At 47.1% G+C, this 21,713-nt stretch overlaps 1 protein-coding gene across 1 annotated transcript; it reads right to left on the bottom strand.

Annotated features, from left to right (window-relative positions):
* Positions 1–459: 459 nt before the first annotated feature.
* Positions 460–20,978, bottom strand: Ces4a (carboxylesterase 4A). Its single transcript, XM_052166697.1, has 14 exons — positions 20,903–20,978; positions 13,689–13,890; positions 8,118–8,259; positions 7,801–7,934; positions 7,394–7,547; positions 5,203–5,307; positions 5,018–5,122; positions 4,843–4,881; positions 4,231–4,371; positions 3,738–3,818; positions 3,203–3,359; positions 2,097–2,228; positions 1,850–1,922; positions 460–1,026 (listed from the first exon to the last, which is right to left on the bottom strand). The coding sequence occupies exons 1-14, from the start codon at positions 20,976–20,978 to the stop codon at positions 876–878; spliced, it is 1,692 nt and encodes a 563-aa protein (XP_052022657.1). The 3' UTR covers positions 460–875.
* Positions 20,979–21,713: the final 735 nt, after the last annotated feature.

The following is a 21,713-nucleotide window of genomic DNA, read 5'->3' on the forward strand; positions in this document are numbered from 1 at the left end:
AGATGACCTTGAACACCTGGATTCTCCTTTCTCACGTTCCAAACGCTGAGATTACAGGCACTCACTACCACATTTTACTGGCGCCAGTGAAATGCTTTGCAGTCCAAATGCCTTCGCTTCAGTCCGTCTAGCAAGCACAGCCCCGGAAGCAGCAAGCAGCCATGTTCTCTTACTCGAAGGGCTCAAACTGAGGTCGCATCCATTTCACCCAACTATTTTACAGAGAGAGACATCGAGGATCAAGTCAACATATTTTTTATTGAGGACAATCCCTAGGACAGGCTTTGGAAACACCCCGGGGTAGGTGAGTGTGAGAAAGGAATACAGAGCCCAAGCCTTCAAAGCTTTTCACCGTATCGTAATGAATGGATTGTCTGCACAAGCAAGCAGGTAAATGATCAAATGCGACAAGGTACAATGACAGGAACTGGCAGCCGTGTAAACTTTCCATAAGAGAAGGCTGCCTGGAATACATCAGGAGGATAAGCGGTCTTATAAAACGGAGAAAAGAATTTGTTTTGAAGTGGGGGTGGGGCTAAGGTAGGGCGGGGTTAAGGCGGGGGCGGGACTAAGGTGGGGGCGGGACTAAGGTGGGGGCCGGTAAAGCACAGAGTAATGAAAGGCCCTGGCCTGCTTTAGACAGTGAGATATAAGGTTTTATGGGACATCAGGCTAGATTGGTGGTACTGAGCCCCAAACGATGGACTAGTGCTCCAGCTATAGCCTGAAAGCCTGAAAGTAGTCGGGAGTATCTACAGGTCCTAGATTGAGTGGAGAGGACTCTTGCCTTCAGATGTATCCAGGGCCAGTGTCCTTGGGGCAGAATGGTAGGATAGCTCCCTCTTGCTTGGTCACTCCCAGTACAACTGGTGCTTCTAAGGTTTCTGAGGCTGGCGCAGCCGTCTCCAGAAAGCCATCTTTTCCTCCTTGAGCTTCACACCCACTCTCGTATCGAAGTCCAACTGCAGGTATTTTTCATCCTTGTCAAAGCGTGGCCAGTAGGGCAGCTTTTCGTCATTGGGGTTCCTGACCCCCAAAGTAGAAATAGATTCTTGTCACTCATTTTGGCTTTCCCCTCTTGCCTCCCTCTCTCATTTACCTTCACTTGGGGAACTGAGACCCAAGAGAGCTTTGTTCGTTATGAAAAAGTAGGAGAGCTGGGTGACCGCTCAAGAGTCCCAGCACCCAAGAGGCGAAAGCGGGAGAATTGTGAGTTTGAGGTCAGCACAGGCCACACAGCAAGGCCCAGGGAAGGAGGTGGGGGACGTGAGCTTCCAGGCAGTACAGATCTGGGTGCGTATAAAGAGGACTGTGTGCAGAAAGAATGACGGACGACACAGGAAACGTTTTGAAGGGCTTTTCCTGCCGGGCTAAGGGGATGGAACTTTACTCTGGGGGCGTGATCAAGGGCTTTGAGCAAGTGAATAACTCAGTTAGATGACGTTTCAGAAGCGCTCCCCCAGTGTCACACGACCCAGGGAGCCCAAAGCTCAGATCGAGCGCTGCCTCCGCGCGAGGCTCTCTCTGCCACTCAAATAGGACCAGACCCCTCCTCCCCACCGGACAGCGCCCTTTGTGTCTGTTTGGAATCTTGTTTTCATGGGGTGGGGTAGGAGGATGTTGCACATGCTTGAACCGCAGTTTCCGGTACTAGCGTGGGATACGAAGGAGGACATTGGGGAGATGTGTTGGATGTTTGAATGGAGAGTGTGCGTCATGAGACAGAAGGGAACCATTTTAAGGGCCTTTAGGAGACCATGACTGCCGAGGAAAAAGAGAAGGGGCCAGGCTTAACTGTGTAGTTCCTGTAGCCCTAGCATTGTCTATATGTGTAAGGGGTTGGACTCACCCAGTGTGGGCAAAGTTGGCCCAGTATTTCATCATCTGGAGGCTGAATTCCTTCTCCTCACCTGTGGATGAGCCTGGGGACAGAAGAGGACGTGGTATTTTGGAAAGAGCTGGGAGTGGGGTGGGGTGCCGACCTCCCAACTCTGCGTCTGGGAGTACATGTCACACTAGGGACTGAGTAGTTCCCTGCGGTCAGCCACCAGAGGCGTGGGTCTTCGTACACGGCGGGGGAGGTTGGGTGTCAGGACCTTTGGAGAAAGGGCTTCCGAAGAGATAGGAAAGCTCGTCTCCGTGGTCCGCTCCGTAATCACGGGGTTTGACAATGATGCCTGAAGGAGCGTGGTGCTTGAACTCGTACAGATAGACGGGGAAGCCAGCATCTGTGAATAAATGCAACGGGGAGGACTTCAGGAAGTCTCTGTCTGAACGCCCCGCTACCCCAAGCCCCACATCCACCGACATCAGGCAGGGAGTAAATTAGAACCCTGTCTGCACTAAACATCACTAAACGACCGTGGACATGTTACTTAAACTCTCCAAGCTGTGGTTCCTCATCTGCAGAGCTGGGGACACGAAAACCTAATTGGTAATTTCGGCAAGGATCATGGAAGCAGTCATCTTCCCTCTTCTGAGCTTTCTGTTCGGGACATGGTATTTAGGGGCCTTCATTGGCTGTCCTCTCCAGCTTCACCTTTGACCTCTCAGACTCATTTTCCCAAGCCTCGTCAGGCTGGCTTTTTTTTTTTTTTTTAAAGATTTATTTATTTTATATATGTACACTGTCACTGTCTTCAGACATGCCAGAAGAGAGCATCAGATCCCATTACAGATGATTGGTTGTGAGCCATGTGGTTGCTGGGATTTGAACTCAGGACCTCTGGGAGAGCAATCAGTGATCTTAACCACTGAGCCATCTCTCCAGCCCCCCCCCCCCCCTCCCAGCTTGGCTTTGAAGTTACTTTTGACCTAGGTACTGTCTCTGCTACTCCACCTTTCTCCTCTAGGGAGACTGAGGTTTAGCCCTTATTCCTAAGGGACAGCTTTATTTATTTATTTATTTATTTATTTATTTATTTCCTGTATAGCCCTGGTTGTCCTGGAACTCACTCTGTAGACCAGGCTGGCCTCGAACTCAGAAATCCACCTGCCTCTGCCTCCCAAGTGCTGGGATTACAGGCGTGCGCCACCACTGCCCGGCTTCCTCTGTTTTTTACTGTCTTTTCTGTGGCCTCTTGGAGTCCTGTTCTAGCTCCAAGTGTGGAGAAAGTGGGGGAAGAGCAGGTGACCCCAGTTGGAAGGAGCTAGGCAGAAGAGAAGCAGGGGAGCGGTGTGGTTACCCTTAGGGACCCCATACCTCGGTGGTACTGTGCGGCCTGGAGTGTGGCATAGACAAAGGTGGCATCTCCGACTAGGTCTATCAGGTGGCTTTGGAACATCTTCCAGTCATGGTTACTGACAGCGTCATTCAAGTACTCGCTTGCCACCAGTGGGACCTGCTCCTTAGTGATATTCTGAGCAAAGATGAAAGATACACCCTGAGGCCTGCTGTACCAGCTGGCCAGGGAGGGTACACCCTTGGCTTGCACCCAGCCTCCGCTCCCCAGGACTTTTGGGAATGAGATTTCTGGGAAGGTCTCTTTCATGATTTATTCTTATTCCCACTTTTGCCTCCAGGGACCCTAAGGATGCTTCTGAGACCTTGCCCATCAATGAGCATTTCATCCATGTCAAACTCCTTTAGGATTCTCCAAGAATGAACCCATCTCTATCAGGACCCCCCTGCACAGAGAGCAGCTCCTACATTTTAAAAGAAGCGTGTGTATGTGTTGGGGGCTGGGGGGGTACAGTCCTGTTCATACTGAAGAACCCCTGCCCACGGGACCCCTCACCAGCAGGATGCTGAAATTCCAGAGCAGTTTTCTGACGTAGGTTTCGTTCATTACACGTTGACTTATCCGGAGCTTCATGAGCTGCTCAGAAGAGAAGGACCCAGAGGTCCTCGGTCAGGTCTGAGGTCTTGCCTATTTACGTGTAGAATTCTCAGACTAGACACTCCCTAAGAAAGTCCTGTCCTGATCACTGACATTGCCACCTGCTTCTGAACTGAAACAGAGCTAGGAGGGCTCATTCTGGGCTAGAGCAGTTGCCCCGACCCAAGGAATAAAGGAGGCCCCTAGGATGTATAGTTGTTTGGAGGCACAGGGGTCGACTATTCCTCTCCTATGTCCCCTCAGTCATTCTTGAACAGCTCTCCCACACAGGGAATACAGGTGACTTTTGCATTTCTCAGCGGGGCCACCAAGATCTGACTTGGTACCCAAACATTGTCCCAGGGTCATCCTCTGCAATCCACAGTGGTGAGCACCTTTCCTATCCACTTACAAAAGGCAAGTTCCACTCGAACTCGGCGCTGTTGACACCTAGAAGGTAGGGCACAGGTTTAACCTGCCCGTGGGTCAGGAGCACCACAGGGTCTTCTGGGAACACCACGCCATCCACCACCGGGCTCAGGAACCACACGATCTGCAAGGCCAGGGGTGTTTTCCTGCTGGTCATCTGACATATCCCCTGGAGGCCTTTGCGACTTGGGTGCTCGGCTCTGTTTGTACCAAGAGCTGTTCTAACAGAAGCTTTTTTTTTTGGTAGAGACTGAGATCGCCCATAATGATACGTAAGAAGGTGAACATGGGAAGGGACAAGGACAGACAGGACCAGGCTACTTAGACTTCAGATGTTTGCTCCAGCCATCCCTGTGGTCCATTCTTTATCTCTTGAAAATCTTTATGATATAGCACTTTAATGAGGCATGTATAATCCATGCCATTTAAAATTACACTCCCTTCCCCATCCCTTCCCTTGTTGCTGTACCTCCTAGGAAGGTGAGTAGCTAATTTATTTATAGGGCTTGTCGTCTCTTTCTGGTGGAGCAACGATTCCACCAGGGAAGGGGATTTGGCCAGAATAGTTCCTCATTGGAGGCCACTGCTTACTTACCTCTTTTGGATCTTTTTGTAAGTTAACATGAAAGAATGTCTGTAAAGGAGAGAAAAAGATAGGAATCAAGAGAAACTCCCTCGGTGTGTGCTGGAGACAGTTTCCTCGGGGAAGCCTCGATGGGTAGCCACAGCCTGCGGGCTGGCAGGGAAGGCAACCGAGATGCTCTACCTACCATCTTCTTGGAAACACGCATCACCTCCTCTGCTGGTAGAGCCCTCAGGCACTCGATCATGATCTTTGTGCTATTGTGGTCGCAGCCAGCCAGGTGAGCAACCTTCTGCAGAAGAGAAGGGGGGTACAGGGATGCCTCCATCCTCCTCCCCTCATGCTGAGCTCTGGGAGAGGAGCGGGGCTCACCTTGGCTGACTTCAGTGGGTCCTGAGTGATGAAGAGCTTCAGTACCGCCGTGCCACTCTGGGAAATGGCTTGATGGAACAGACCCTGGGCTAGGGGTGACATCACCTGTAGGGGTGAGAAGCAGAGTACCCGTGAGATCTATATACAGGGTCACTTGGGTTGTTTTGGGGTGCCTGCCTGACCATTCTTGAGCAGCCTGAGAGACGAGCCTCTGGGAGGGAGCCGTAGATCACAGGCTACAGCCTAGACTTAAAGCCAGCACCTCTCAGTCTCTGGCCTATGCAGGGGCCTCTAGAGGTCTCGGAGTTGATCTGAGGATATGAGAGGTAAGATGAATAGGAGGGTCTTTCTCTGCTACAAGTTACACACTCAGGTAGGTGGTAACCCCACCACCTCAGCTCCTATTATCTGTGCTAACACTAACAGCTCTCTTGAAGAAGTTAGATCTTTGGATGTTTCAGAATGTATGTGTCTCAAATCTGCTCTAGTCAGTCTCAGACTGGGTAGAGCCCTTCCTTTGACAGTATCCCCCCATCTTGGAGGCTGCCCCTCCCCTGCTCCCTGACACTTGGCAGCTATTCTAGTCCTGAACATTTGGCCATGTGAATCAGTCAGTGGGCACCCTCTGCCCTCCACTCTTCCCGTCCTTGTTGTCTCTTCTGATATAAACCCTGCTCCCTCACCTCCCAGGTGGTCCCCAAGTCCCAGTTCCTACTTCTTTGCAGTTCAGCTCCTTGCAGAGGACCCCAAGCCCTCTCTACTCCACATCCAATCTTATCATTTCCCTGTTGTCCCTGGCCAGGCAGTGGTGGCGCACGCCTTTAATCCCAGCACTTGGGAGGCAGAGGCAGGCAAATTTCTGAGTTCGAGGCCAGCCTGGTCTACAGAGTGAGTGCCAGGACAGCCAGGGCTATACAGAGAAACCCTGTCTCGAAAAACAAACAAACAAGAAAGAAAAAAAAAAAAACCCAAACAAGCAAAAAAGCTGTCCCTGTTCACAGGAGGACAGTTGCAAGTCATACATTTGAGGCCAACCTTGTCCTCATAGCAAATTCTGGGGCAGCTTGGTCTAAATACGAAGTCTGAGGCTGGCAAGGGCAGCAGAGTGAGACGCAGTGTTAACAAATAACAAAAATATCCAAGCCAAACCAAGCCATAGAGCAAAACCTATCCTGGCGGTTTGTTAGTTAAAATAGTTACTTCATTTTCTGTGCATCAATGTCTGTGTCTACAAGATTATTTATTTGGTCAATTAATTTGCTAGTTTTGGACAGGGAGGGCCTTGCTGTGTAGCTCAGGTTGGACAGGTACTTCTGGTCTGCCTCTGGAATGTTGGGATTACAGATCTGCCTCTCTCTCTCTCTCTCTCTCTCTCTCTCTGTGTATATATATATATATATATATATATATATATATATAATTTTAGACAGAGTCTTCTTGTTTTGTCCATATTGGTGTCAAATTTCCTATGCCGCCTTTGAATTTCTCATCTCTCTCAAGGTTTTGTTTTATTTATAAATCCTTTTTATTTCTTATGTATATTGTTATTATTATATATATATTTTTTGAGACAGGGTTTCTCTGTGTAGCCCTGGCTGTCCTGGAACTCACTCTGTAGTCCAGGCTGGCCTCGAACTCAGAAATCCGCCTGCCTCTGCCTCCCAGAGTGCTGGGATTTCAGGCGTGCGCAGTCACCGCCTAGCGCAGCCAGTGCTCTTTACCTGAGCCATCTCTCCAGTTTCTCTGGCTCCAAGTTTTAAGACCACCACACCTAATTTTTCTTCTTCTTCTTCTTCTTCTTTTTTTTTTTTTTGGATTGGTAGGATTAAATAAAGTAACACACATAAGGCGTATAGAAGGATACCTGTCACATAGAAAGCACTTGGGTTTGAGCCTAATTTCAACTGTGGCTTTTGAGACCATGCTTTTGAGACTCAGATCATCAGCCTTGTCAGGAAGCACTTTTACTTCCTGAGCCATCTCAGTGACCTCTATGGGTGCTATTCTTCAAGAGAAAGCATCCTTGACTGTGAGCAGCTGTCCCCCTTGGCGGGAATGCTGTCCTGGGCAAGGGGTGAGAATACGGCTGTGGGCCCGCCTGTCTGTGGACGGACAGGTGTGCTCATGTGCCTGTGCAGTGTGGGAACATACTGGCCTGTTTCTCTGCTGGTCCATTAGACATCGCACTCACCAGTCCTGAGACGCTCATAGCTCCGGCCGACTGGCCAAATAGTGTGACACTGTCCGGGTCTCCACCAAAGGCTTCAATGTTCTCCTGGACCCACCGTAGAGCTGCTATCTGGTCCAGCAGCCCCCAGTTCCCGCGGGCATGGCTGTTGCCCGTGCTAGGCACAGGAGAGTCACGGTCAGGGTTCCAAACTTCGACTGTGAGGATTCAGAGAGCTTCCAATTTGCCCAGCCTAAGTCTTTCTTAGACTTGATTGGTTGAGATGGTATCCAGCGCCCTCTGGTTCCTTCCACAGGCCCCCTTCACTCGGTCCCACCCACAGGCCACGCCCCCTTCAGTCTGTGCCCGCCTTCTGCTCCTGGGGCTGGTGGGTAGGAAGGTGAATGCCCCGCCCCTGGTCCAAAGCCCACCTGAGGAAGCCCAGGATGCCCAGCCTATACTGCAGAAACACCAGCACCACTTTCCCACGGGCAGCCAACTCTGAGCCTTCGTAGCTGGAAGCCGAACCGGCGAGGAAGGCACCTCCAGGGAACCAAACCATCACCTAGGCAAGAGAGGTCGTCTAAGCCTGAGCTGGTCTGCAGGGTGTTAGAGGGGGTACAGCTGGTCAGAGAAAACAGAGTACTTGGGGGCTGGAGAGATGGCTCAGTGGTTAAGAGCATTGACTGCACTTCCTACAGTGTACTCATATAAAACAACAACAACAGGAAGAAAACAGAGTACTCACTGGCAGCAGAGGGTCCCCAGGAGCGAGCACCGGGGCGTACACATTCAGGTAGAGGCAGTCCTCACTGAAATGCAGCCACTCGTACTGTTTCCGCGTGTTTATGTACATGGACATTATCTGACCCCAGGACTCCTGCAGGCACCTGCGGACGCGCAAGGAGTTTAGATTGGTAGTGAAGAGGATGATTTCAACCCCGGACAGGCGAGAACCTAAGACTAAAGCCTGGCAGGCTCTGTGCTGGCTTGCGTTTTTTCTCTTCTCTTCTTTTCTCTTCTCTTCTCTTCTCTTCTCTTCTCTTCTCTTCTCTTCTCTTCTCTTCTCTTCTCTTCTCTTCTCTTCTCTTCTCCCCTCCCCTCCCCTCCCCTCCCCTCCCCTCCCCTCCTCTCCTCTTACCTCCTCTCCTCTCCTCCCCCCTCTCCTCTTCTCTCCTCCCCCCCTCCTCTTCTCTCCTCGCCCCTCCCCCTCTCCCCTCTCCCTTCCCCTCCCTTCTCACCCTGCCTCTCTCTCTCTTTCACCAGTGATCAGGTTCTGGACTCCAAGGCAGGCAGGGCTCCCCAGGGTCCATCCTTCCTTCTACCACGGGTCTTATCATTCCCCTCTTAGCCCGTGTAGTCTTTGTCCGCCAATGAAGTCAAGGCCAGAACTTGGAGCCCTGGGTATTCGTGTTCTACCCTCCCATACTGTTATCTCCCAAGCAGGCCAAGGAGCTCCTTGGATCTTAGATCTTATTTAGCTCTAGATCTTATTTTCCCACTCCAAACATAGGGTTGCTGTCCTGCCAAGACCATCAGATCTATGGTCTGGACACACACAGCTCCTAGCTCCTCTCAGTCCTCCAACATGCTCTCATTCCTCTGGAGGCCACTGATAAAAGTGATTAAAAACAAAGCAAAACATAACAAAGAGGAGACCACCGCACCACACTTCTTAAAACCCTCCCTGTGGGGCACAATGGCTGACACCCATCATCAAAGGTATTCTGGGCTGTGTGGCAGGCTCTAGGACAGTCTGAGCTACTTCCAAGACCTGCCTCCCCCAACCCGTTTCCCTGGCTCCCCACTGCCCTCAGAGGAAAACAATCCAGACACCCTCAGTCCGACTTAGCTGTTACCCCCCAGCCGGTGTCACCTTTGTTCCTGATAGGCATGGCTGCTTGCCTGCGATTTCCAAACCCTTGTGCCTCTGTGCCTTCTGCCAAACGCTTCCTTCCTTGCCCAGCACACTCCCATGTCTGATTCAGGCCAGCTCAGATGGTACCCCCTCTTATGGGCACCCCGCTCTGTGCCCTACAAACCTTTCTTCACTCTTAACTACAGTGCTGGTTGAAATTATTTCAATTCATTGCTTTTCTCCTGAATGATTCAACCACTCCTGGAAAGCAGGGTGGCAGTGTGTTCCAGCACCCGGTAAGGGCGACATGTGGACTTTCAGGGCGTTTGAAGAGTGTGGGCTATATGGCTACCCCTCCACTCCCCATTGCTGGCCTAGCCTCTGGAATGGTTATTCTTAACAAGTCTGGGGATGGCCTTACTCGATTGAGTGCAGGGACACCTGTCTGCCTGTTATCCCTGTTAGTTCTCTTGTCCAGCCTACCCTCCCTCTTTCCTGTGTCCTTCCCACAACACTTCATTCGGCCTCATCCCAACCTGCTGTCTCCCACCCACCTTCAGCTGCACTCCTAGTTCTCTTCCTACAGGGAGCTTGTGTGTGCAGGTGCATGCGTGTAGGTCAGCACACACATGCGGAGGTCAGAGGAAAAGCTCCCGTGTCATTCTTCGTGGAGGCTATCCATCTTGGATCTATAACTTGGATATATCCATCTTGGAGGCTCTAACTACTTGGACACTGCTGAGTGGGGTGGGTGAGGCTGGCTGGCGAGCCCCAGGGACCCTCCTGCTTCTGTCTCTCCAGGACGGGAATTCCAAATTCTTGCCATGGCTCTTGGCTTTTTATGTGGGGTCTGGGGCTTGAACTTAGGATCTCATACTTGTAACAGCCCCCGGGGTAAATTCCAATCAATTGTCGTCCTCCTTCTGCCTCATCTGGCCTCTTCAAAGGTCACCAGAAGCAGCAAAGCAGCATCTCTCTCTCTCTCTCTCTCTCTCTCTCTCTCTCTCTCTCTCTCTCACACACACACACACACACACATCTATCTCTGTCTCTCTATCATCTATCTATCTATCTATCTATCTATCTATCTATCTATCTATATCTCCCTATATCTCTCTATATCTATCTATCTATCTATCTATCTATCTATCTATCTATCTATCATCTATCTCTCATCTCTCTATCAATCTATCTCTATCTCTATCAATCTATCTCTATCTATCTATCTATCTATCTATCTATCTATCTATCTATCTATTAGCTTTCTATCTCTCTCTCTCTAATCTATCTATCTATCTATCTATCTATCTAACATCTCGCTCTCATCTATCTATCTATCTATCTATCTATATCTCTATACCTATCTCTCTCTCTATCTGTCATCTATCTATCAGCTATCTATCTCTAATCTATCTATCTTCCTTCCTTCCTTCCTTCCTTCCTTCCTTCCTTCCTTCCTTCCTTCCTAGACAGAGTCTTCTGTAACCCAGGATGGCCTTGAACTTACTGTGTAGCTGAGGTTGACCTTGAACCCCCCCCCCCCTTTTTTTTGGTATTTTCCAAGACAGGGTTTCTCTGTGTAGCCCTGGCTGCCCTGGAACTCACTCTGTAGACCAGGCTGGACTTGAACTCAGAAATCTGCCTGCCTCTGCCTCCCAAGTGCTGAGATTAAAGGTGTGCGCACCACCAACTCCCTGCTCGACCTTGAACTCTTAACCCTCCTGCCTCCACCTCCCAAGTGCTAATATAACAAGCACGTGCCACTATGCCTGGCTCCATAGCTCTGTCTTTGATCTTTGCTTGGCTTCATTCTCCTTTGAAAATTTGTAGTGCCAGGGTCAAATGCAAGTCCTTGGGCATGCTAGAAAGGACCCTGCTTCTAGCCAACACTTCTTGTTTCCTTGTTTGACTTCTCTTTTTCCTTTAACTGATTTCAAAATTACATTTATTTATTTGGTTGTGTGCATGCGTGCACCATGGCACATGTTTGGAGGTCAGAGGACACTTGTGGGAGTCAGTTCTTTCTTTTACCCTATAGGTTCTAGGAAAGATGCTCAGGTGGTCACGCTTGGTGGTCAGACCCTTCATGTGCTGAGCTAGCTTGTTGGTGGTCAGACCCTTCATGTGCTGAGCTATCTTGGTGGTCAGACCCTTCAAGTGCTGAGCTAGCTTGTTGGTGGTCAGACCCTTCATGTGCTGAGCTATCTTGGTGGTAAGACCCTTCATGTGCTGAGCTATCTTGTTGGCCCTCTAGGTTTTTTTTTTTTTTTTTGAAAAAAAAATGTGTATGTGTGTGTCTATGCAGGTTTATGTTCATGCTGGTGCATATTTACGAGTGTGTGTATGAATATGTGTGAATATGCATGTGGGTGTCAGAGGTCCACCTCTGATGTCATCCTCAGAAGGACAATCTACCTCCTTGGAAACAGGGTCTCTTATTGACTTCATCAATTAGGCTAGACTGGCTGGCCAGTGGACCTCAGGGATGCCCCTGTCTCCACTTCCCCAGTACCAGGATTATAAATGCACACCACCATGCACTTTCGTGATTGCTGGGGATCAAACTCACTATGTAGACTGAGCTTACCTGAAAGTCAGTATGTAGACAAGGCTGGCCCATTAAAGCAGTGAACCATCATCTCTGGCTCTCCTTTTCCTTTCTCTTTTTGAGATTCTGTCTTAAATAGCCCAGGGTGGCCCTCAAGAATGCTGTGTAGACAAGACTGGCCTTGACCTCCTGATCTTCCTCTCTCAGCCTCCCAATTACTGGGATTATCAATGTGCGCTGCCATGCTTGGTAGCCAAATGAAGCTTTCTTTATTTGCCCAAACCTACTCTTGCCCTGGTCTTGGGAAATGACAATTGTATTCTCTTGAGCAAAATGTAGCCATTATATTAAATTCTTTTTTTCCCCAGCTGGGCGATGGTGGCACACGCCTGTAATCCCAGCACTCTGGGAGGCAGAGGCAGTTGGATTTCTGAGTTCAAGGCCAGCCTAGTCTACAGAGTGAGTTCCAGGACAGCCAGTGCTAAACAGAGAAACCCTGTCTCAAAAAACCCAAATCCAAAAAACCAAAAAAAAATTTTTTTCCCTTGTGTGATTCACACCCAATTCTCCAAAAAAAAAATTACCTATCAACTTTTTTTTTTGGAACAAATTTAGAATCCGATCGCTTCCTTCCAGCTTCCCCATAGAAGCCACCATTTCTGCATAGCCTCTTTCCCACAACTGTTGCCCTATAGAATGGTCTAAGTAACCCACAGATTCTTACACTTGATTCTCTAAGATCCATAAGATCCAAATATCCTTTTTTCTGACAGTTTATAGTGAGTGTCAATGACTGACACCTGAATGTGTATACAGTGGGCATCCTCACTTCCAAACCCCGATCTTTAAGTTCCAAACAATGGTTACCCCATGTTCTGATGACAGGGATTCCAAATAAGAGCTAGGGGATGATCAGAATGCCTGGGGCTTGAGTATATGTGTATAACATATATTATATGCAACATATAATATATAAATTATTATACATGTAATACATAATATAAAATATATAATACACAGTATATAATATAGAACATACAACACATAACGCATAACATATAACACATAACATACACTATATACTGTGTACTATGTACTATATACTATATATTCGAGTCTCAGTATATATTGATTAAAATTGAGCCTGTACCTCTCCTGTGCTTGGGCATAGAGTGAAACTACGCTTGGTCCCTAGTTGATCATGTCCTCACAGTGGAACTCTTCCTAAAAGTAGGCATTGAAGTGGGAGTTACAGGACTTTTTTCTTTTTAAAATATCACCTGACACTCAGATTCTAAATCCTGTGCTTTAACCCACTGATGCTGAACATTGTTAATGATTGTGACACAATGTTCTGGACAGATGATTATTCAGTAGTCTGAATAAACGGTAAATATATTTGTTTTGGCTGAACTGCCGAGCCTAGGACTCCAAAGGGCAATCCTTGTTCAAGTCTTGCTATGTGAAGGCTGCAGGCAGCAGCAAGACACTGGAACGTCAAAGCTGAAAAGCCCTTGAAGGGCTCATCTTGGAGCGCCCTCTGCAGGGCGTTTCTGGTAGTACCGTGTCGTTTTGTTAGGTAGCTGGAGTTCATTCATCATCCGTAGATCTGGGTGCAGTGTGGAGGGAACTGGTGGTGGGGTACATTTGGGAAATTCAGCTCCCCAGAAGGTCCCGTGGCACAGCCAGTCACCACATCACCCCTTCTAGATCTCTCTCACTGGAACCTGATCACCACGATCATGCCATTTGATCTAATCTCATTACAGAGGTTTGGAAACTGAGGCCAAGAATAGGTTCCAGGTTTGCTATAGGCACAGGGTGTTTCTAGTGAGATACTCTCAGTACAGGTCCGCTCTACCTCTCATCCACAGATGAGCTCATCCACCAGCCCACAATCCTCTGGCACTTACGAAGGTGGGTAGGTGGTGGCATCTCTGATACCGTCCCAGGGTAGCGGGGGCTCTGGAGGAGCAAACCGGCGGGTGCCCACCGGAGGTTTAGAGAAGGGGACTCCCAGGAAGACTTGGACGGGCGTGTCTCCCACATACACTTGCTTTCCTTGTAGGATTCCGTGTTTGGTGATCAGGAGAGGTTCCTTGGTATGCAAAGCACCTGGGAAGAGAAGGGGACTGTCACTCTGTCTCATGATTCTCAGCCATGGATGGGATTCTGCTACATGTGCGTGGAATCCATGGTACATGTGCGTGGAATCCATGGTATATGTGCATGGAATCCATGGTACATGTGCATGGAATCCATTCTCCCCTCCTTGCTCCTCTCTTTCTTCTCCCTCCCTCCCGCTCCCTTCCCCTCCCCCCCTCCCCGTCTCTCTCCAGAGTCTCACTACATAACTCAGCCTGGTTTTGAACTCATCACCCTTCTAACCCAGTCTCCCAAATGCTGGAATTACAAGAGTGTCACCAGACTCGGGTAGCTACTGCTGCTTGCTTTCTATTGGTTCATATATACATACACATACAATACACATACACCCACCTCCACACACATATACAATACACATAACATAAACACATATACGTAATATTCATATACAAATACACACCTATATCAAGAAATAATAATTATTATTTAAATATTTCAATATCCTATGTTTATGAGTATTTTGCATGTATGTACATCTGTGTACCATATGCAGAATAGGGTGTTGGGTTCTTTAGCACTGGAGTTATAGACAATTGTAGGCTGCCATGTTGGTGCTGGGAAGTGAGTCTGGCTCCTTTGGAAGAGCAGCCAGTAATGCTATTAACTGCCGAGTCATCTCTCCGGCTTTCAGTCAACTCCTTTTTTTGTTTTTAAGATTTGTTTATTTATTTATTTATTTATTATTTTTTAGATTTATTTTATTTATTATATGTAAGTACACTGTAGCTGTTTTCAGACACTCTAGAAGAGGGTGTCAGATCTCATTGTGAGCCACCATGTGGTTGCTGGGATTTGAACTCAGGAAGAGTTCTGATTTGAACCTCTGGAAGAGCAGTCAGTGCTCTTAACCTCTGAGCCATCTCTCCAGCCTTGATTTGTTTATTTATTATATGTAAGCACACTGTAGCTGTCTTCAGACACTCCAGAAGAGGATCTCATTACAGATTGTGAGCCACCATGTGGTTGCTGGGATTTGAACTCAGAACCTCTGGAAGAGCAGTTGGTGCTCTTAACCGCTGAGCCATCTCTCCAGCCCCAGTCAAATTTACTTTTTTTTTTGGTTTTTTTTTTTTTTTTGGTTTTGTTTGTTGATTTTTTTTTTTTTTGGATTTGTTTTTTTTTTTTCCAGACAGGGTTTCTCTGTGTAGCCCTGGCTATCCTGGAACTCACTCTGTAGACCAGGCTGGCCTTGAACTCAGAAATCCGCCTCTGCCTCCCAGAGTGCTGGGATTACAGGTGTAAATTTACTTTTTAATATGTGTGCGTTCATGTGTATAAGTGCATGTATGTCTGTGTGTAGGTACACATGTGTGCTTGTGTACATAGAGACTTGAGGCCAACATCAGGTGTCTTGGTTGATTGCTTTCTGCCTCTTGTATTGATCATGTACTCATCCCGCCCAGAGCTTGCTATCATTTTGTTTAGTCTGGCTAGACATCTTGGTCCAGAGATTCCCTTTTCCTGCCTCCCATGGGTTGGGGTTGTAGGCAGGCAGGCAGGCAGGCAAAACCACCCAGGTTTGTTTGTTTGTTTGTTTGTTACATTGTTTCTGGGCATCTGAATTCTAGCCCTGATGCAGCAATTTTTTTTCCACTAAGGCCATATCTTCAGCCTAATTGCTTCTTCTTAAAACAATAATAGAAACACCCTGGAAGTTTAAAAATAACATCTGTGTATCTGTTTTATTTTCTTTTGTACTTCTATCAGGATTTTCTTCATTATTTAAGATTTCAAAGCCATGCTGGTAGGCTCATGAGAGTTCATGTCTGTTTTATGACCTCTCTCTCTTTGTGTCATTTAATATCAATGAAAGGGGCATTTATCTATCTATTTATCTAAGTATTTGAAGGTTTTTTTTTTTTGAGACAAGTTCTCTCAGTTATATAGCTTTGTCTATCCTTGAACTCTCTTATGTAGACCAGGCTGGCCTCAAATTCATAGAGATTCACCTGCTTCTGCCTCCCAAGTGCTGAGAATTAAAGGGCACCACAATGCCCGGCTGAAAGGGGTGTTTATTTTGACTTCTGTTTTTTTTTTAAAGATTTATTTATTATTATATGTAAGTGCACTGTAGCTGTCTTCAGACACATCAGAAGAGGGCATTGGATCTCATTACGGATGGTTGTGAGCCACCATGTGGTTGCTGGGATTTGAACTCAGGACCTTCGGAAGAGCAGTCAGTGCTCTTGACCGCTGAGCCATCTCACCAGCCCCTTGACCTCTGCTTGGTAAGAACACAACTACACCTTTTTTTCCTGGTTGCTAACTAGTTTTCTGAGCAGTCTCTTTTTCATATGCCCCGCCCCTGTGTGGTGTGTGTATGTATATCTTTGTGTTCATGTAAACGTGCCTGGGATGTTTGCACATATGCATATGGGGGGTAGGGGCTGATTTCCGTTGTCTTCTTTAATTGTTCTTTACCTTATCACTTTTGAAACAGGGTCTCTCATTGGACCTAGAGTTTGCTGAGTGGCTGCACTGGATGGCCAGCACCTGTCTGTCTTCTTCTTCAGCCCTGGGGTTATAGTCATGGACCGCTGTGCTTGGATTTTGATATGAGTTCTGGACATCTAAACTCAGGTCCTCACACTTCTTCACAAAGCACTTAACTGGCTGAGCCACCTCCTCAGCCAATATCTGGTTCATTCTTAGGATAGAATTGTCTATACACGTATTTACTTATATATGCATTTGCATCAATGCACCTTTGCAAATGTATACATACACAGGTCAGTATGAGAAATACACAAATGCATGTTCACAGGGCATATTCATATGTCTACAAGCGCAACTGTATGTGGTTTATAGTGTATTCATTCATGTAAAATAAATACAGTGTGGATGTATTTATTTTACACACACACACACACACACACACACACACACACACACTGCAAGGATGCTCAAAACACAGACAGCTTTTGGAATAGATACAAGATAGACTAATTGAATGCAATGCAGCCTTGTCTATGCCAAGGGTTGGTGAGGCCTCACACTCACTGTTCCGTTCTAGGTGCCCTTGTCTGTTTCTCCCTCTCTTCCTGTATCAAAACAGAATCTCTCTTTGTTCCTCTTCCTTGGAACTCATTCAGTAAAGTGACAGAAAGCAAATACGACCCAAGTTATTACTTACCCTAGCCACGGATCAGAATCATTTAGAAATTGATGCAAAATATAGATAGACCCCCAAGCCAGGCAAGGAAGCAGACACCTGAAATCACAGCCTTGGGAGGCCGAGGCAGGAAGATTATGAGTTCCAGCTCATCCTTGGCTACGTGAGTTCAAGGCCATTCGGACTTCATGAGATCATGTCTTAAAACATCCATCTAAACCAAATCTGTCTCTCTGTCTTGCAAGCCTGGGGGTTAAAGGTAGGTATCATCATGCCTGGACCTTTGCTTTGATTTTTGATTCTGAGACAAAGTCTTGGTACTTATTGTAGCCCAAACTGATCCACAACTCATAATCCTTGCTGGGGCTTGCTGGCCAGCTAGCCTTGCCAAAAAGATGGCAAGCTTTAGGTTCTGTGAGAGAGCTTGTCTTAAAGGAAGGAGGCTGAAAATGATAGAACAGGACATCCAACATTGTCCTCTGTCTTCTGCTTGCACAGGAATACCTGTATACGTGTGTTCCCATACACCACACACACATGCATGCACACATGAAACAACCCTTGTGATCCTCCTGCCTCAGTATCGTAAGCACTGGGCTTATAGATGTGTACCATCTCCTGGTGCCCCAAGTCCTTCTACAGACCACGGAAATAAGCTCAAAGGCTCACATCACATATAGAATGTCACATCACATACAGAATGTCACATCACATATAGAATGTCACATCACACACAGAATGTCACATCACATATAGAATGTCTCGTAACTGGTGACAGGTGTAGACCTTGGAGCTTGTCGACTCCCCAGGCTCCAGGGAGCCAGTCATAGCCAAGAGTTCTAAACCACTGCTGAGGAGTGGCACGGGTCCAGTGTCAGCTCTGTTACCCAGAGGGAGCACAGAGGTACTTATGAAAACGATATTCTGCCGGGCAGTGGTGGCGCACGCCTGTAATCCCAGAACTTGGGAGGCAGAGGTAGGCGGATTTCTGAGTTCGAGGCCAGCCTGGTCTACAAAGTGAGTTCCAGGACAGCCAGGGCTATACAGAGAAACCCTGTCTAAAAATAAATAAATAAATAAATAAATAAATCAAAAATAGAAAACGATATTCTAAGCCAGTTGTGTAACCCAGCATTTGGGATGCAGGGGAAGGAGGATCACTCGTTCAAGGCCCGGGGTTGAAGCCTGGAGAGATGGTTCAGTGGATAGAAACGTTTTCAGTGTGAGAGCGAGGACCTGGGTTTTATTCCTTAGAACCCACATAGAAGCTGAGTGCATGGTGTAAATGTGTAATCACTCTGCTTTTACAGGGAGATGGGTAGTGGAGGCAGGGGGATCATTGCAATTTCTTGGGCCAGCTAGATTGGCATACCCAGCAGGGGATGGGAAACCCAGCAGGGGATGGGAAACCCAGCAGGGGATGGGAAACCCAGCAGGGGATGGGAAACCCAGCAGGGGATGGGAAGCAACAAAGAGACCCTGTGTCACACAACGGGGATGGTGAGAACTCAAGATTGTTTTCTGAGCCTGCATTTACATACACGAATATGGTCTCCCCTCATTCTTCCTTATTCATGCACTCTGCCTGTCTGCCTGCCTGCCTGCCTGTCTGTCTGTCTGTCTCTCTCTCTCTCACACATACACAACTTCACACTAGGCTATTATAATAAAACCTTGCTTGGAGAAGAAAATAAAAAAAACCCCACAGCCATACAAAATGAAAATCAACATTCCTGGGCTGGGGAGATGGCTCAGTGATTAAGAACACTCATTGTTCCTGTAGAGGGACCTGAGTTCTACTCCCAGCATCTATTCCAGGTGGCTCACAATCACCTTTAAGCATAATTCCAGGAGATGAGGGGCCTCTGACCTCCGTGGTAACACTATACCCTTGAACACACACACACACACACACACACACACACACACACACACACACACACCACGATTATATTTTTTTAATTCAAAATTCTTTTAAATCACCAATACTAGTGTCCCTACCTTATTACTATTCATAAAGTACTATCAAGGCTTAGAATTACAGATGACACCTGAAAAGTTAATGAATGACAGCTCCCAGGTCTGGAGATGACACAGTGAAAAGGACATTTTCATATAGGGTGGGTGGAGGACAAATTAATACAATACCTTGGAAAACCAACTTGGCAAAATATATAAGGAGTCATAAAATAGTCACATGTGTTGATTTAGTGACTTCACTTGAAAACAATGCATTTCTTTGGAAAAAAATCAGTATTCTTTGAACTGTGAAAACATAGCACATTAACCATAGTTTATTGAGGTATAGGCTATGCACACAGCAAGATGCTCACAGGTTACCTGTACAATTCCATATGATGCTAGTTACACACACCCCGTTCTGATCAGGATCTAGAACATCCCCAGCAGCTGCTGGGCTTCTTGATTAAAGCAAAAATTGATCTGAACTCCAGTGGATGCTGGAGCCTCACTCTTATCTATGAACTAAGCAAAGTAAATAGAAACTTAAGCTATAAACTACTTTCCATGAGAATTTAAGTGGAAAAAATAAGCAGAGTATAAAACTGTAGGCCAGGGAGCTGGAGAGACGGCTCAGGGGTTAATAGTGCTGACTATTAACCTCTTGCAGAGGTTCTGAGTTCAATCCTCAGCATCCACATGGCAGCTCACAACTGTCTGGAACCCCAGTTCCAGGAGACTCTGACACCCTTTAGATACACATGGAGGCAAAATATCAACACACATTAAAATAAAAAACAAACTAACAACAGCAACAACAACAAAACTGTAGGGCCGGCAGGATAGTTCAGGGGACAAGGGTTTGTGGTGCTAAGCCTGATGAGTTTGATCTCTGGGATCCACTTGGTAGAGGGCAAAAATCGACTCTTGTGATTTGTCCTCTGATCTCCACAAGTGTGCTGTGGCATGCACAAGTAAGAATACACATACACACACACACATGCACAAGCACACATGTATACACACTCAAGAAGTATAATTCTAAAAACATTTTAAAACTAAAGTTGTGTACATGCTAATACCACAGCTATGTGTAAATATATAAGAGATTATACCACAAAATGCTAAAAAGCAGTTTTTATCAAAGCTTCTCTAAAAAAAACAAAACAAAAGAAAAAAAACTGATGTAATTTTTAAGGCAAAATAAATTTTACAGTAGAAGTCAGAATTGTGGTCACTTTGGAGGTGTTGACTGGGGAGTGGCATATGGGATACGGGCAATAGTCTAGATTTTGGTCAGAATGGTGGTCACATAATCTATATCTGTATCTGTATTGTCTATATCTATATCATCTATAGCTATCTCTAGCTCTGTCATCTATCTCTCTCTCTGTCTCTTTATCTATATCTGTATCTGTATCTATATCTTCGGATATGTTCACCTTGCTGTATGTATAGCTAATACCTCAATAAACAGTTGTTAATGTGTTATGTTGTTTTCACAGTTCAGAGGATGACACTCATTTTAGAAAGATGGACACTGGGGAGAAAGGCACAGATAGCAAAAGGCTGTATAGGGCACAGGGAGCCGGAAGTGGGACTCTCGCTTAGGAGGAAGAAGGCAGGAAGGAGTGGGGAAAGGCCAGAAGGATAGACAGGGACATGTCATGTTCTCAGGTCCCTCACTGATCCCAGGAGGTGGGAAACACAATCCTCACTTAGCAGAGCAGTCCTGGGGCTCAGAGAGCACAAATGACTTGCTTAGACTTCTAGCTGGTAGCACACATGCTTTGAAATATTGCCCTCCACCTGCCTAGACCTTGTCTAAGCCCGGCTACCCAGAAGCGGCTGAGCCGGGACTGGCACCCCCAGTAGAGGTAAAGATCTTACCTAAGGTTGTCTGGATGAGACACAGGATGAGGCTCCAGTCCAGAATCTGCTTCATGCTCTGGCCAGTTTCTGCCATGGGCTGCGGTGATGCCCACGCTTCTGGGGTTGGAAGGGAGCTTTGAGCACTGAGTGTAAGCACCAGAAAGTTCTGCCTTTATCTTCTCGAGTACCATCATCGGAGGCTGGGGCTGGAGGAGTTATGACCAGCTTCTCGCCAGCTGTGGAGCCTTGTCCCTCCTCTTTGGGGTGACAGGTCACACACTATATGGTTTTTTCTCTTCAACAGAACTGGCTTGCCTGCAATCCCTGCCCAGTTTGCTCATTTGGCAATGGCTTAAAAGTTTGGCTCGTATGAGTCGAGCTTCACCCATTGAGTAGGAGCCAAGGCCGGAGTCCTCAGATGTGCTCCCTGTGGAGTTAAGTCCTGGGACTCCCTGGTTGCCTTTGCATTGTGCAGATTCTTGTATGTGCTCCTCTGCACAGGTTTCTCAGACAGGATCATCATAGAGGGTCAGACTGTGTGAGGAACAGGAAGTCAGTGTGGTGAGTATTCCCAGTCTCACATTCCCACTGGAGTCTAGATCTAAAGGCAACCACAAGAAGCTTCACTCACTGGGACCAGGGTAGTGAGTGAGGGAAGGTTCCCTGGGAATTAAGGCTGACCTTTATGGAATCGGCCAGAAAAGGGAGATCAGGCCTGATGTGTATAGTAGCAAGTGTGGGGCTGGATGGGAAGAGGTGGTTCCATTTTTATTCACACATCAAGCTGGAGTCTTGGAGTCTTGGAATACCCTTGGGAAATGGGTAGCTA

The sequence above is a fragment of the Apodemus sylvaticus genome, chromosome 21 (genome assembly GCF_947179515.1).
Source record: "Apodemus sylvaticus chromosome 21, mApoSyl1.1, whole genome shotgun sequence".
Lineage (NCBI taxonomy): Eukaryota > Metazoa > Chordata > Mammalia > Rodentia > Muridae > Apodemus > Apodemus sylvaticus.

Bases quoted from the DNA above. Each gene is read 5' to 3' on its own strand.
- Ces4a (XM_052166697.1), bottom strand. From the start codon at position 20,978: ATGGCAGAAACTGGCCAGAGCATGAAGCAGATTCTGGACTGGAGCCTC. The intron at 8,260-13,688 runs GTAAGTGCCAGA...GCGCGTCCGCAG, and splicing joins GCCACCACCTACCCACCTTC to GTGCCTGCAGGAGTCCTGGG. The intron at 5,123-5,202 runs GTGAGCCCCGCT...TCTCTTCTGCAG, and splicing joins ACCCACTGAAGTCAGCCAAG to AAGGTTGCTCACCTGGCTGG.